Source organism: Salvia splendens, chromosome 10 (assembly GCF_004379255.2).
Source record: "Salvia splendens isolate huo1 chromosome 10, SspV2, whole genome shotgun sequence".
NCBI lineage: Eukaryota > Viridiplantae > Streptophyta > Magnoliopsida > Lamiales > Lamiaceae > Salvia > Salvia splendens.
In genome coordinates this window covers 14,192,763-14,208,604 of record NC_056041.1, presented here as the reverse complement: position 1 = coordinate 14,208,604, position 15,842 = coordinate 14,192,763, and the positions used below count along the sequence as shown (strand labels likewise).

General features: G+C 41.9%; 2 protein-coding genes and 1 non-coding gene across 3 annotated transcripts; all 3 read right to left on the bottom strand.

Annotated features, from left to right (window-relative positions):
* Positions 1-3,076: 3,076 nt before the first annotated feature.
* LOC121752266 (auxin-induced protein 15A-like) lies at positions 3,077-3,636 on the bottom strand. The gene has a single exon (XM_042147250.1). The coding sequence runs from the start codon at positions 3,454-3,456 to the stop codon at positions 3,190-3,192; it is 267 nt and encodes an 88-aa protein (XP_042003184.1). The 5' UTR covers positions 3,457-3,636; the 3' UTR covers positions 3,077-3,189.
* Positions 3,637-12,303: 8,667 nt separating this feature from the next.
* On the bottom strand, positions 12,304-12,377 carry TRNAA-UGC. The gene has a single exon. It is a non-coding gene; the product is annotated as a tRNA-Ala (tRNA).
* Positions 12,378-12,790: 413 nt separating this feature from the next.
* LOC121752268 (auxin-induced protein 15A-like) lies at positions 12,791-13,330 on the bottom strand. The gene has a single exon (XM_042147251.1). The coding sequence runs from the start codon at positions 13,170-13,172 to the stop codon at positions 12,906-12,908; it is 267 nt and encodes an 88-aa protein (XP_042003185.1). The 5' UTR covers positions 13,173-13,330; the 3' UTR covers positions 12,791-12,905.
* Positions 13,331-15,842: the final 2,512 nt, after the last annotated feature.

Here is a 15,842-nt window from a genome sequence, read left to right as displayed (position 1 = left end):
TGCGGCTGCCAGCATTCGATCCTGTCTGCTTAGGGACAATCTACCACACAGGAACCATTTATTTTGGCGTATTTTTCATAATTATTCAGACATTTGTATTTATATGGTTTTGGAAACCATCATTATACGTATATCAGATTAAATAATGGTAATATACGAATTTTAGTGATTAAGTTAAAAGCCCAAGTTGCCAAGGGTGTTGTACATTCTATATGTAAATATATAGGATGAATTAGTCCTTACGAAATTTGAATCAAACTTGAGTTATTTCAATTAGATGTGAGACTCGTAAGAAGTATTATCCAAATGATTATGTTCACTCGAATAATAATCTAGTAGTACATGTAGAATATTTGAAAGGAATAACAAAAAAAAAGTATTTCCCCCCTAAATCCTAGCTTGTGCCCTCATCAACTAAGCTCATGTAAGGCAAGATGTGAGATCAATGACCAAGTGCTCAGTGCAAGGAATGGTGAGGCCGCCCACAGGGTGATTGAACCCGACTTCTTCTTCAACTCAAAACAACAATGTTGATGAAACGATGGCCGGTAACTACGACAATGGGATTACAAAGCACTTCTTTTCTTTCTCCCGACGTAGAAAGCCAAATGCCTCTTTGGAGTTCTTGATGATACCGATATTTTCTCGGATGATGGAAACCTTCTAAGCATGTGAATTGCCATGGTAGCTATATAACAAAGCAGATTTAGTAGTGAAGTAAAATATGTGGATGTTTTGTGAAGCTTTCAAAATCTTGAAATTTAGAGGTTAAGAAGAAGCAATTTTAGAGACACATAAGCACATGAAGATTGAAATTTTTTAATATTTTTTTAGCTCTAAGGCTGCATAATATATGGTTTTGTTGCTGATGAGAATCCTGTTTCCTACCAAAAACATCATAGAACCCCTTTGTGCTTGATTTTGTAAATAACATGTCGTTTTAGATGAGTCAGAAATAATGCAGATTCCTTGTTTCTTGCAGAGTTTATTTAGATTAGATGAAGATTTTTTGTCTGATTTGAGATTCTGCCACTTAATGTATCTAACACTTTGCAAAGAAACTAATAAGAATGTGCACTAATTTAAGGAATAATTTTCAATTTTTGTTAGATGATGTATGTATGAGTTTTCCTAGCTTGTCAAGTGTGAATTCGTGAGTAGATAAAATAGGAATTTGTGATATTCTTGGCTTTTAAATTTCTGAGGTCAAGAGAAAATTTGGAAAGGGACCATGCAAATAAATAGAGCAGAAACATTCACATCAGATATCAAGATTCACATGGATCTGTCTCTTATTTTTCCAAAATATAATTATTACTATGATAGTGTGATAGCTGAAATACATAAATCTACACACAGATAGAATACTAACAAATTATACATACCAAAGTTCATATTTTTTAAATTTCTAATGCTTGAGAGAGATTTGGCTTGTAAAAAGTTGCATAAGCAAACATGACTTATAACAGATGAATTAAAGTAGCTTATGCCAAATAATGACATATGTGCTACAAATTCTTTGTTTGTAGAAAATTGCACAAGAAAACATGACTTGTAAGTTGTAGCAGTTGAAATCAAAGCATCTCATACTAAAAAGTGATCTCCAAAAATGAATCAGTAATCTTTACATTTCTTTGCCTACTAAAAGAGTACGTTTCTACTTCTTCTAAAAAATACTTGTAAAACTGTGATCCTCTCATGCTCTGCGCAGTTGGGATGTTAGATCGAGGAACAAATCCTCGCTGCAAGGGATGGTGAGGCCACCGGTTGGATGATGGAACCCGAATTCTTCCTCGGCTTGGAGCAACAGTTCTTGAAACGAGGGGTGGTTCAAGTACGACACAGGGATGACAAACCGTCTCTTCTCATTTTCTCCAACGTAGACAGCACAGTGTCCCTTTGGAACCTCAGCTGATCTCCTCTCGTTGGATAAAGTTCGTCTCAGCATTTGGCGGATGGCCACCATCGTTGTTGTTGTATGAATTAATGTTTTTTTTCTTCTAAAATGTGTAAAAACTTGGAGAAAAGTTTAAGTGATTTTTGCTCAGTCAATGTGTTGGTTGTGATGATCAAGAAATGTGATGTATATATAGGTGAAACTAAAAGGCTATATTCTTGAAAAAAGAAAAATTAGAGAAACATAAGCATATGAGAAATCACATGGTTTGTCTTTGAATCATTTGCATTTGTGAGATCAAGAATCATTGTTTCCTACTAACTCTAGCAGCATGGTCCTCGGCAATGGCCCTACTTTGGCAAGCTGGTACCAACATTTGATGCCTTATTTCAACCTCTCAATGCTCATTGAATCTGCTCATCTCTCAAAATCTACGAGGCCGGCCCACCATGTGAGCTAGGCTGTGATGGAACTCTTACTGCTAAACCAATACCTATCCTTAACATACGGGAAGGTGTCAGCCTGGGTGGTTAGGTTGCTGCAAGACTTATGAAAACATAGAAATATCATGTTTAGACAATGAATGAGATTTTCTAACTCATTTTTTAATTAATTCTTGAGATTTTCTTCTTCAAGATTTAGAAACATAAGCACATGATTTTGTATTTTACTCATCACTTACTGATTCTGAGGCAGCAATAATATGTGGTGATAGAGAGCCATCCCTAAGAAGACTGCGTTTGATCCTCAGACCGCCTTACTTTTATTCGGATCAACTAGCAAATTGGAACTGCAAAATTTCTACCATTTCAAATTTGGCCTACCGTGTGAGCAATATATGTATGTTCTTTGAAAGTTCTTCAAAAACAGACGACGATTTTGGAGAAATCAGCAACTCTGTTTCTTGAAAAAGGCTTCAAAAATATTCAGCCTTTCAAAAAGATTCATATTTAAAAGCTCTTTTGCAATGAAATTGTTACTGTTCTTTATCTACTTTTCATGACAGCAGTTTCTATATCTACAAAACTGTGTTCCTCTACGACAGATCAGCTGAGGTTCAATTTGAAATTAATGAAACTGATATCACATGATTTTCATTATTCTAACAGCATCCAACCTTATTTAGTTTCTGTTGCAAGTTTATCAGAAGAATTTGGTTGTTTAAGAGATCCATTTGAATGAAGGAAACATAAGTTTCTCAATACTATACTTCATGTACATTTCTGCGTATTCTCATCTGGATACATTTTCTAATCTACAAAATTCTACTTCTAAAACACCATTGCTATAAATCATCTTCTGCTCAAACCAGAGATGAAATCTACAAATAAGTCTTCACTGCAAGGGATGGTGAGGCCACCCATCGGGTGATTGAACCCGAATTCTTCCTCGGCTTGAAAAAGCAATTCTTGAAACGAAGGATGGTTCAAGTAGGCGACTGGAATCACAAAGCGCTTCTTTTCATTATCACCAACATAGACGGCAACATGGCCTTTTGGAACTTCAGCCGACCTTCTTTCATTGGACAAAGAACGTCTTAGAATCTGGCGAATGGCCATTGTATGAACCTTTTTTGAAGTTATAATGAGATGAGGAGTTATGAAAGAAATCAAAGTCAAGAAAGGTAGAGAATTTGTTGATGGGTTGAAGTTGAGAAAAGTGTGGTATATATAGGTGGAATAGAAATATTTTCATCCCTTGGAAATAGAGATTGGTTAGCAAAATAATGGATATGAGAGTTGGGAAACACAAGAAAATGTATCATCACATGGATTTGTCTTAAACACATTTAGTAAGAAATCAAGATTTTGAATGCCATTGTTCCCAACTAACTCTTGCAATGTAGACTGATGATTCCGCGAATTTTTGATGATGATAAATGCTCGTAAAAATAAATTACGACACAGAGAATTTTACGTGGTTCGATTTACTGAGGTAAATCTACGTCCACGGGGAGAAATGGGGGCAGGTTTGTATTGCTTGATCTGCGAATTACAGCTTACAACACAGACTTGCTATATGATTGTTTCTCTAGAGAGATTCTAACCCCTTCTATCAGATCTAAGTTCTATTTATATAATGAATTCAGATCATGGCTTGCATCACCACCCTAAGTCGTGGATGTCGTGTAGGTTATGGCCTAAGATCGTGGGTGAAGCGTAGGTCATGGCCTACGATCGTGGCCTGAACTGACATCACGTGGTAGTGGGTGTGTTGGACATCCGGTATGGGTCCACTAACTCCTTGTTCGGTCGAATACCGAGACCGAACTGCTTTGGTTGCCGATCTGAGAGTAGAGCTTGATGCCGACCTGAGAGCAGAGCTTGATTGGTTGGCTTTTACCGAGCTGTAGGCTGAGGCCGAACTCTTTGGTAATGCCGAACTGAACTCTTGGGCTTTGGGCTGGCCGAGCTGTCACTGCTATTGGGCTTGTTTAGTACGTACCCCATCACTACCCCCCCCCGAAAAGCGAAGTGATTCATTTCGGCGAAGCGAGTCACTTCGGCATTCTGGAAAAGGGTACGGGGGAGGCTGAAGTCAGGGGACGTGCCCTGCGCGTGACTGCATTAAATGCGGCATTAAATGCGACAGTAAAATCCGGCCGTTGAATCCTGAAAAGGTGGGATATGAAACGGTGCGATGATTTGAAATCTTTTCCAAATCTGATAAATACCGTCTTTCTTCATCATTTGAACACCTTTGCTATTGGCTTCTTCTGCACTCTCTATCTTCTGCGTGAAAAATTTCCTTCCGCTTTCAAAAATTTCTTCAGACTACCTTCACCTTCAAAAAGTAAGAAAAATGTCTTCTTCTTCTTCTTCTGAGTCAGGTAGCGGTAGGAAAGGGGGTAAGGGGTCTTCTAGCCGGAAAGAATCCGGGGAGAAAACCGTAGAGTATTTTCACAGCATCTTGAGTAAGGATACTGTGATATCCCTTTACGAAAAATACTCTTTTCCTGGGGGGAAGGCGGTGGTACCTGACGGTGATCACAGGGCTGACTCCCCGCCGGAGGGTTACGTCACCGTGTACGAGGCCTGCTTAGAATGCGGGCTTCGTTTCCCCCTCCCTTCTGCCTTTATAGATTTACTAGATTTTTTTCAGCTTCCTTTAGGCCAGGTGACTCCGAACTCTTGGAGGCACTTGTCGGCCTTCGCTGCCGAACTCCGTAGGTTAGGAAGGGATTTGTCTTTGAAGGCGATCCTTAAATTCTTTCAATTTAAGAGGAAGGGGTCTTGGTTTTACTTGATCCCTTTACAGCCCTTTAGGGCCTTTTGTAAAACGAAGTGGCCGAAGTGGCAAAATCGCTTCTTCTACTATGATAGGACCGCGGCTCCTAGTTTTCCCTGGAGAGGGCCGGAGTCCGTTATCCGTCACCCTCGGCCTGAACCGTTGGACGAGCTCGATGGCGAGCTCAACAAGATTCCCATAGTTAGGAAACAATACACGGAGTCTGAGCTCGTCAAGGGCGACGTCGTGTTCGACATCTCGTCTTCGGACGAAGAGGCCGAGGGTGAGGATTTCTCTTTATCTTTATGCTCTACTGCTTTAACGAAGAAAATCTGACTTTGCTTTCTTGCTTTTTGGCAGTGTTCATGTTGAATAAGGCTATCAGAAAGTCCTCCGAGCTTGTGGAGCCGGAGAGAGAGAAGGCTACCAGCTCGGCGCCTGATGCCGAGAAGAATCCGAAGAGGCAAAAGACCTCTTCGGGTCCAAAGAAGCCGGAGTCGACTTCGGCAAGCAAGAAGGGGAAGACCCAGAAGCCCCCAAGGGCGCCAGAGAAAGACGTGGTCTTGGCGCCTCCTTCGGAGCATATCTGTGAGCCATTTTTATGGCCCACGGACTTCGCCGAGGTGAATTGTCTCCTTGATTCTTTGGCTTGGCTTCTGTCCTGTATTTTTGGTGCCCTCTGTTGACTTTTTTCCTTATCCATTTTCAGAGGAATGATATGCTCTCCAAGCTCGTCGCCGTCGAACTCTCCAAAGCGTCCAACGACTATGCCGAGATGCAGAGGAAATTGGCGGCTGCTTGTCACCGGGCCGAGCAGGCTGAGGCAAACTTTGAGAAAGCCAGGGCTGCTAGGATTTCGGCCCAGGATGAAGCTCAGTTTGCCAAAAACCAGCTCGTCATCCAGCGAGAGCAGACGAAACGGAGGGATGCTGCCGCCGTGGTTGCCCAAGGAGAGGGTCTCCGTGCCTACACGGAGAGACTCTTTTTGAGCAGCCAGTTCTCGGCCTTTGTCGGTAGTCTGGTAAGACTAATTGCCGATAAGGGCGAGCAGGGGGCCGACGTCGTGCTGCCTCTGTACAGCCGAGAGATAGCTGCTCGGCTTCAGAATCTGCCGCTCCTTGAGGAGCTCGCTTCATCCTCGGTCCTGCTTTCTGCAGACCGAGTCCGGAGTTGTCGAGCTGATCGGGACGAGAACCTGGAGGCTATCTTTGCCTCCGTGGGACCCGTTTCACCCGCTTCGACTTACAACGGAGAGGGTGAGGCCGAGCCGCTGGAGCCGGAGGCCGAAGTCGAGCGGGCCGGGCATCCGGAGGAGGAAGCCGATCAGGAGGCGGAGGCGAGGCCGGCAGGAAGCGAGGCCGAGGCTGAGGTAGCCCAAGAGAAAGAAGCTGTACCAGACCGAGGAGCCGGAGACGAAGCTGGCGGAGTATGATTTCGTCTCCCTTCTCTTAGTCTAGTTTCTTCCTTGTAAAATGGCCTTGAAGCCCTAGTGTAAAAAATTTTCCTTGTGAATGAAAAATTCTCTACACTTGTCTTCGTATAGCTTTGCGTACTCGCCTTTACTCCTGTTGTATTTTACTATCTGCTCGGTACAGCTGCCGAACTAATATAGCTGCTTTGTACTCAAGGAGATGGAGATACTTCACTGGAAACGGCTGTACTCTTCGGCTTTAGACGAAGCTGAGAGAAGAGCTATAGCCGATCAGACGAAGAATGACGAGCTTCTGGCTCGTTTAGTGAAGCTGGAGGCCGATAATAAGGACTTAGAGTCCGATAAGAAGGATCTGGAGGCCGAGCTGAATACGACCATTGCTGAGAGGACTGCGTACGAGGATTACATCCGTGTGCGCGGGGGATTGACCATCTCAGATGTTCAGAGTCGAGTTGACGAACTGTGGGAGGAATATCTTGTACTCCGGAGGAACAATGCGCTGGAGAGCTCGGCTTGCCAACAAGTTGTGAAATCATTACGGCGCTGGGCTTCTCGGTACGACATTGTTCTTTCTCGGCGCCCCTCCATAGAAAGATTCCTTCGGCATATCGTGCCAACAGATGCTCGCACTCCAGATCAAACCTCTGGTTCCCTTGTTCAAAATCCTACTCCCAGCCAACAACGAACTCCGGAACAGCCGGAAACGTCAAGACGAGAACGGGCTCAGGAGCAACCGGAATCGTCAAGACAGGGACGGACTGAAATTCGCCGAGGAGTTGTGACTATGAGCGAGCAAGATCAGCAGATGCTTATTGCAGAGACTCTTCATCGCCGAGGTGTTAGGACTTCTCGAGCTCGGGGAAGAGGCGTTGGGTCGAGGATAGCATCTCGTCGACCTGCTTATTCTTCATCTGCTCGGAACAACCGAAATCGGCTTCCAGAGGATTTTGCAGATAGGTGGCTTAACTTCAGCAACCCTGGACAGTAGAATAGTCCTTTGTAATAGCGTAACGCCATTTTGTAGGGTAGCGGAGTTGTGTGCCGAACAAGATTTGAAAATGAAATTTTGTTTTTGTTTTCGCTTCTAACACTGTGTATTTACAGCTTAGCGAAAAAAATTTCATCGTACTTGTCCTCGGTCTTATGAAGTAAACTTCTTTGACCGGACTTGTCTTTGGTCTGATGAAATAAACATCTTTGACCGGACTCGTCTTTGGTCTGATGAAATAAACATCTTTGACCGGACTCGTCTTTGGTCTGATGAAATAAACATCTTTGACCGGACTCGTCTTTGGTCTGATGAAATAAACATCTTTGACCGGACTCGTCTTTGGTCTGTGTTCTAATTTGGCGATTTTTGTCGCCGGGATCGAACTTTCCCTTGTCCTAATTCGGCGAGTTTTATCGCGTGGATCGGACTTTCCCAATTAACCGAAGTGGTCTTATGCAGTAAACCTCTTTGACTAGACATGGTTGTCCTCGGTCTTATGAGGTAAACTGCTTTGACCGAACTTGGTCGTCCTAATTCGGCGAGTTTTATCGCGTGGATTGGACTTTCCCTTGTCCTAATTCAGGCAAGTTTTATCGCGAGAATCGGACTTTTGTTGCAGTTCGTTTCAGACGAAGTGCTTGATTCTTAAGCAGAATTGTGGTCTTGTATCCTCTTTAGAAGCTTTGACGCACAATCGTTGGCTTGTTGCAGCTCGTTTCGGACGAACTGCTTGTTTAAGCTGAATTGTGGTCTTGTATCTTCTGTAGAAGCTTTGACACACAATCGTGGGCTTGTATGTTCTAAAAAGGGGATCAGCCTTTGAAGAACGAGATACCTCAGTTTTATTTGTAAGAGACGACACTCACATAGACAGACACAACGCACGTAGAGACAAGAACAAGTAAAAAACAAAGAAAACACATAAGACTGACTGACCGGACTGTCTCTTACAAATGGAACTTCTTGAGGTTGGAAACGTACCATGTTCGGGGTACTTGTGCTCCTGACACGAGTCAATTTGTAAGACCCTTTGCCGAGGACTTCTGACACCCGATATGGAACTTCCCATGTGGGTTCGAGTTCGCCCAGCTTTTCTGCTCGGCTTACTTCGTTGTTTCTCAAGATGAGATCTCCCACTTGAAATTGCAGCTTTTTCACCCTTTGGTTATAATACCGGGCTACTTGCTCCTTGTACTTGGCTGCTTTTATGCAGGCCAATTCTCTTCTTTCTTCGGCCAGATGTAGTTCGGCTCTTAGTCCGTCACCATTCATTTCTGAGGAGAAATTGAGTTCGGGGACTGGATATGCCGATCTCAACCGGAATCACGGCTTCAGTGCCGTACACCATCGAGTTCGGCTCCGGTGTGACTTCGGTCACTTCGCCGGCCTCTGATTCCGGCTGCTGTGATTGCTATGCTGGATGGTGCCGAACTGATTGCTCGGCACTTTTAAGCGCAATCTGCGAACACACTTGCTCTTTTTCGATCACCTCGGATGACCGCTATCTCTCCTTTAGTGGAGAAGGTGTTCGGCGAGGATGCCTCTGATCGCTATGACCGGGCTTCTTTTTGTCTTCTCTGGATGAGCTGTCTAAAGACCGTTTTCGACGGTCTGCCTCATCGGCACGAGAAAACTTGTCCGCAATGTCCCACATCTCTTGAGCTGTTTGCGGACCGCACTCCACGAGCTTTCTGTAGAGAGCTCCGGGCAGGATTCCATTTTGGAATGCCGAAATGACAAGTAGATCATTGAGATTATCTACTTGTAGGCATTCCTTGTGGAATCTCGTCAGGAAGTCGCTGATCTTTTCGTCGCGACCTTGACGTATAGAAAGCAGCTGAGCCGAAGTATTTCGGGCTTCCGCTTTCTGAAAGAACCTCCTGTGGAAAGCATCCATCAGATCTCGGTAGGATCTAATGCTGCCTTGAGGAAGGCTGTCGAACCACCTTCTGGCGTTCCCGATGAGCAGCTCGGGGAACAGCTTGCACATATGGACCTCATTGAGACCTTGGTTCGCCATATTATACTGATAGCGTCCCAGGAAGTCATGAGGATCCACGAGTCCGTCATAGGTTATCGACGGAGTTCGGTAGTTCTGTGGAAGGGGAGTTCGGGTAATATCGTCCGAGAACGGAGTCCTCAATACTCCGTACATGGCGAACCCGACATTTCTTCGGTATGGAGGAGATGGAGTTCTCCTGTGATTCCGGTACCGAGGATTCTTTCTTCTGGAAGACATGACACTACTGCGGTAGTGACTGTCTCGTATGGAGGGAGAGGGAGAATCCGCCGTTTTTGTCCCCGGCTGCTTTTGGCTTTTTTGCAGGAAGGTTAAGAATTCCTCCTGCTTTTCCGCCAAAAACAGCTTGACAGCCTCGTTCAAATCGGGCTGCTGGGAAGACTCGGTGTGACGGCTTTTGGAGCGGCTTGTTCCTCCACCATGAGAACTGGTGGTGGATTTATCCCTAGGCTGTTTTCCCGACCTATGGGATGGATTGGCTTCCTCCTGGTTCTCACGGGCAGGAATACGGGTACTCTGCGATCTGGTATGCATTTTTTGGGTGGAAAAAATGGATCAAAAATTCGCTTTATCACAAATTTTGTTCTCTGTTTCCCACAGACGGCGCCAGTGATGATTCCGCGAATTTTTGATGATGATAAATGCTCGTAAAAATAAATTACGACACAGAGAATTTTACGTGGTTCGATTTACTGAGGTAAATCTACGTCCACGGGGAGAAATGGGGGCAGGTTTGTATTGCTTGATCTGCGAATTACAGCTTACAACACAGACTTGCTATATGATTGTTTCTCTAGAGAGATTCTAACCCCTTCTATCAGATCTAAGTTCTATTTATATAATGAATTCAGATCATGGCTTGCATCACCACCCTAAGTCGTGGATGTCGTGTAGGTTATGGCCTAAGATCGTGGGTGAAGCGTAGGTCATGGCCTACGATCGTGGCCTGAACTGACATCACGTGGTAGTGGGTGTGTTGGACATCCGGTATGGGTCCACTAACTCCTTGTTCGGTCGAATACCGAGACCGAACTGCTTTGGTTGCCGATCTGAGAGTAGAGCTTGATGCCGACCTGAGAGCAGAGCTTGATTGGTTGGCTTTTACCGAGCTGTAGGCTGAGGCCGAACTCTTTGGTAATGCCGAACTGAACTCTTGGGCTTTGGGCTGGCCGAGCTGTCACTGCTATTGGGCTTGTTTAGTACGTACCCCATCATAGACCTCACCTGCCCCACATAAAACAAATGCACCACAGAAATCAAATAGTTGCAGAAAACATATCCCATGACCTGTTCATTTCTTCAAATGTGGACCATTCCTTTTTTTTTTGTTCTATAATGTATAATGTAGATATAAGGAAGATATATAAGTGAAGTATAGCTCTAAAACTCAACAATATTAATGATATGTTTCCAAACAACACAACCATGAGTTAATAGACATGAAACTAAGATCACATGGATTTGTCTACATATAAACCAGCAAGTCTGTTAAAAATATGAAGATGAAAGCTTATGATTGCCAGTTTTCGTGTGAGAACCGGTCATTTACCTACAATGATACATATATACTCAAACATTAGCAGACAACTCTATACAACCATTTCACAGTTCTTATCTTCTAATGTTAATAAGTATAGCAAAGTGGAGAGGCATACCATTTTCAATAGAGGTAAGCAGTTGCAAATTAAGGCATACATCAAAATTTAGAGTTGGGTGAAGAATAATTGAAGTGGACCGCAAGATTTGGATATCTGTACAGCTAGAATCACATGGTTTTGCCTTCTAAACATTGGTCCTTCCTTTCAATAAAAGTTTAAAATAATAGTGTGATTTTCATATTAGGACATATTATGAGTATCCGAATTCTGATCAAATATCTACCATTACAAACTATTTCTTGGATTCAAGAATGTTTTATAAGTATTAGTTATTAACTATTAGTATGTTTTTGACACATAATCAAATAAGATGATGAAAGAGCTGAATAATTGATTAATCTCTACACGTATATTCAATTGATCTAGCATTTCTGTTGGATACATTGCTACAATAAACTACTCTACAAAACTTTGATACTCTAAATTCTAAAACATATATCGGCACATTATGTTTTGCTCAAGTCAGATATGAGATCAGCGAATAGATCCTCGCTGCAAGGGATGGTTAGGCCTCCCATTGGATGACTGAACCCGAACTCCTCCTCAGCCCAATGCAAAAGTTGTTGAAACCAGGAATGGTTCAAGTACGACATTGGGATCACATAACGCTTCTTTTCATTCTCGCCGACATAGACAGCAAAGTGCCCTTTTGGGACTTCGGTTGGCCTTGTTTCACCAGACAAAGATCGTCTCAGAATTTGGCGAATGGCCATTGTTTATACAAAGTGAAATAAGTGAGAGCTGAGGAGGGCTCAAGTGTTGTATGTTGTTTGTTGATTTCAATCCAAAAAACTTGTTGTATATATAGGCTAATGAAATCAAGAAATAGCTTATCATCTTCAACTTAAATTGAGTGGTTGCATCTTTGAAACAAAGCACATGGATGTGTCTATGGATAATTTGAATGATTTTTGTAGGATTAGTGATGATGGAATGAGAGTTTGTGTTGCTATGATGAGACTGTGCTCTCCAACAAACTAGCAATTGGGCTGGGGCCGGCCCAAGAATCCGGCTGAGTGCTATGAGTTGGGCCCATAGGGTAAGGTGCTGGATTTGAGCCCAAAAATAAAAGAAAAATGGAGATGCGGGGGATCGGAACCCCGTACCTCTCGCATGCAAAGCGAGCGCTCTACCATTTGAGCTACATCCCCTTATTAACAATTTGTCTTAGAAATTATATAACAATTAATAGAGTTATTGAATAAAAAAATCACCTAAGCTAGGCACATAAAAGCAAAAACCATCTTAAATTATGACCTTTCTTCTATCCAAAGAGGTTACTGTAATCTAGAGTAACAAAGCAATGATATTAAGAGTAAGATACGAAAGGATGTATGCAGAAACCGATCGAACATAAACTTGAATTTAGATGAGGAAATTTGTTTACTTGGAGAAAACTTGACTACTATTACTAGAAATTTTCTCATTTTTATATCTATCATGTTTAGCAACTTAGAGAGATGAAAGCAAATGAAAATGAGTTTTAAGACATAACAACATCCAAATTGATTTCATTTTGTTTGCAAGTTTCCACAAGATTTTGGTGGTTCAAGTAAAACATGGATTTAAGGTAACAAAAGTTTCTCAATGATATATTTAACATACTCTCATTGGATACAGTTTCTAAGAGATTGTAGTCTAGTCTACAAAATTCTATTACTAAAATCCATTGCTACAAATCATCTTCTGCTCAAACCAGAGATGAAATCTACAAATAAGTCCTCGCTACAAGGGATGGTGAGGCCGCCCATCGGGTGATTGAACCCGAATTCTTCCTCAGCTTGAAACAACAATTCTTGGAACGAAGGATGGTTCAAGTATGCGACTGGAATCACAAAGCGCTTCTTTTCATTATCACCAACATAGACGGCAACGTGCCCTTTTGGAACTTCAGTTGACCTTCTTTCATTGGACAAAGACCGTCTTAGAATCTGACGAATGGCCATTGTGTGAATCTTTTCTTGTGTTAGAATGAGAAGAATAGTTATGATGGAAATCAAAAATCAAGAAAGATAAGAGTGTATTGAAGGCTTGTTGATGGTAAGACTTGAGAAATGTGTTGTATATATAGATGCACAAGAAATGCTGTGTCCCTTTGGATATCACAGAGATGTTGAAAAATGCAGGCTTTGACGTTTGAAAAACACAAGCACATGAGAAATCACATGGATTTGTCCATCAATGTTTAAGCAATAAAATGAAGATTTTTGATGAATTGAATGCATTGTTTGGTGCCATAGTTGGTAGGGTAGAATTATCTCACAAGTCACACCACATATATATCTGTTGTTGCTTCAAGAAAATCCCAAGACAAATCCATGTGCTTGTGTTTTCAACTGAGGCATCATGCCCCATTTGCATATCTACTTGTTCTCTTCATTTTTCATTTCGATATACCATTTCTGGAAAGTCTATATATACACAGCACATTTCTTTTGCAGCCATCATTAACTCTTTCACCATTTAAACCTGAGATTCTCTCCCACAAATCAGCTCAATTTCATACAAGAATGGCCGTGCGACAAATGCTGAGACGGTCTTTATCTAGCGAGAGAAGATCAGCTTCCTCAAGAAATGAGGTCTAAAAGGGCAATGTTGCTGTCTATGTTGGGGAGACTGAGAAGAAGCGTTTTGTCGTTCCACTCTCGTACTTGAACCACCCCTCGTTTCAAGAATTGTTGTTTCAAGCTGAGGAGGAATTCGGGTTCCATCACCCCATGGGTGGCCTCACCATCCCTTGCAGCCAGGACACATTCATTGAGACGTTGTCTCTGCCTTGAGAAGCTAATGATATATACTAGCAATGTTTTAGGAGTAGATCAGACTTTAGAAATGTATGTAATGACAAGAATGAATATACTTAGCCATTTTCAGATGCAAAACTATATTGTGTTATTTCTTGAACTTCCATAATCTTAAACTTGTAATCAATATGAATGAAGTTTAGATGCTATAAATTATCACTCAAACTTATCTGCATTTTGTCTGAACCGATTCAAGAAAAGATTACGGCTGTGACTTCAAAAATGTAATTGTATATATATTCTAGAATAAAGTCCAAAATTGGTCATCTACACTTTTCTGAAAAAACTTTTTGATCTTACACTTTAGGTGTATAGCTTCTAGCCCTAAACAGTATGTGTTGGTCCATATTCTCGGCAGCCTAGCCGTGGCAGAAAAGGGACGGACGGAGCAGGGGATGGGAAGAATGAGAGGGAGATATAACATTCTGAATTGAAAAAAATACTGTAGTTTATAAATTAAGTTGTGGCCTGGCATCAAGAATATTTTATCAGAATTTGGATATTATTAATTATTTCCCAAATATGAAAATCTCACATTATTATTTATTTTCTTTTATAAAAAGGAAGGACTGTTTATAAGGCAAAACCATGTGATTCTAGCTGTACAGATATCCAAATCGTGTCCCACTTGAATAATCTTCACCCAAATCTGAAATATGATGTATGCCTTAATTTCCAACTGTATTGCCTTTATTGAAGATGGTATGCTTATTAACAAAGCTGCAACATTACAAGATAAGAACTGAGAAACGGCATATATATATTTCTTCCTAACATATAATACTAATGTTATAGAATTAAAACAATTATGGTCCACATTTGAAGAAATGAACAGGTCATGGGATATGTTTTGTGCAACTATTTGATTTCTTTGGTGCATTTGGTTTGTGGGGCAGATGAGGTCTACATTGCAAGAGTTAGTTTACAGACAAATCCATGTGATGATCCATTTGCTTATGTTTCCCAACTCTCACATCCATTATTTTGCTAACCAACCGCTATTTCCGGCACGGAGATTAAGAAAAATTATGTTAGGTGAGTTAAGTTAAAGGAGAATAAAGTGGAAAATGAAAAAGGTAGAGAGATGAAGAGAGAAAAAAGTAAGAGATAGTAAAGTAGGTGTGGAAAAATGTGTTGACTTATACTAAAAAGTGAAATGATCTATTACTATGGAACGTACCAAAATGGCAAAATGACTCTATTACTATAGAACAGAGGGAGTATAATGTTAGTAAAAATATGCAATACATTATTAGGACAAGCAACTGGATAAGCCATAGGCTAGCCACAAATTCCTCTGCCACATCATCAGGACTAAAAACTTCTCATGCCACATCATTAGGACAAGCAATAGGCTAGCCACAATAAACAAAATTCAATAATTAACAAATACGGAATTAATAATCACACAAAATACGAAATTAAATTTACGACGCATATTAAATACGGGAAAATTCAATAATAATATTATAATTAAAAAAGTACATTAATAAAAAAATACATTAATTTAAAAAAAACGCTACCACACAGCTTCCCCGCCTCCACCTCGTCGCAGTCGTCGTGGCCGTCGCCGTCCTCGCCGCTACCCGGGGGACCCCCAAATCTGCTACATCTGAGCCCGCGTCTGAGCCCCCAACTGTGCAGCGGCGGCATCCAAATCGACCCGCATACTCTCGAGCGTAGTGTGAAACCTCTTCTCCACGGGTCAGTTGCCGCCCTCCATTCCTCTAAGACCTTGTGCATCTGAGCCCGCGTTTGTTGACGCGGGTAGATGGCGAGCTCGGCTGGCGACTTGCCGGCAGGGGGGATGCC

What these genes read in the sequence shown, in the direction of transcription:
- LOC121752268 (XM_042147251.1), bottom strand. Translation starts at nt 13,172, where the DNA reads ATGGCCATTCGTCAGATTCTAAGACGGTCTTTGTCCAATGAAAGAAGG.
- LOC121752266 (XM_042147250.1), bottom strand. Translation starts at nt 3,456, where the DNA reads ATGGCCATTCGCCAGATTCTAAGACGTTCTTTGTCCAATGAAAGAAGG.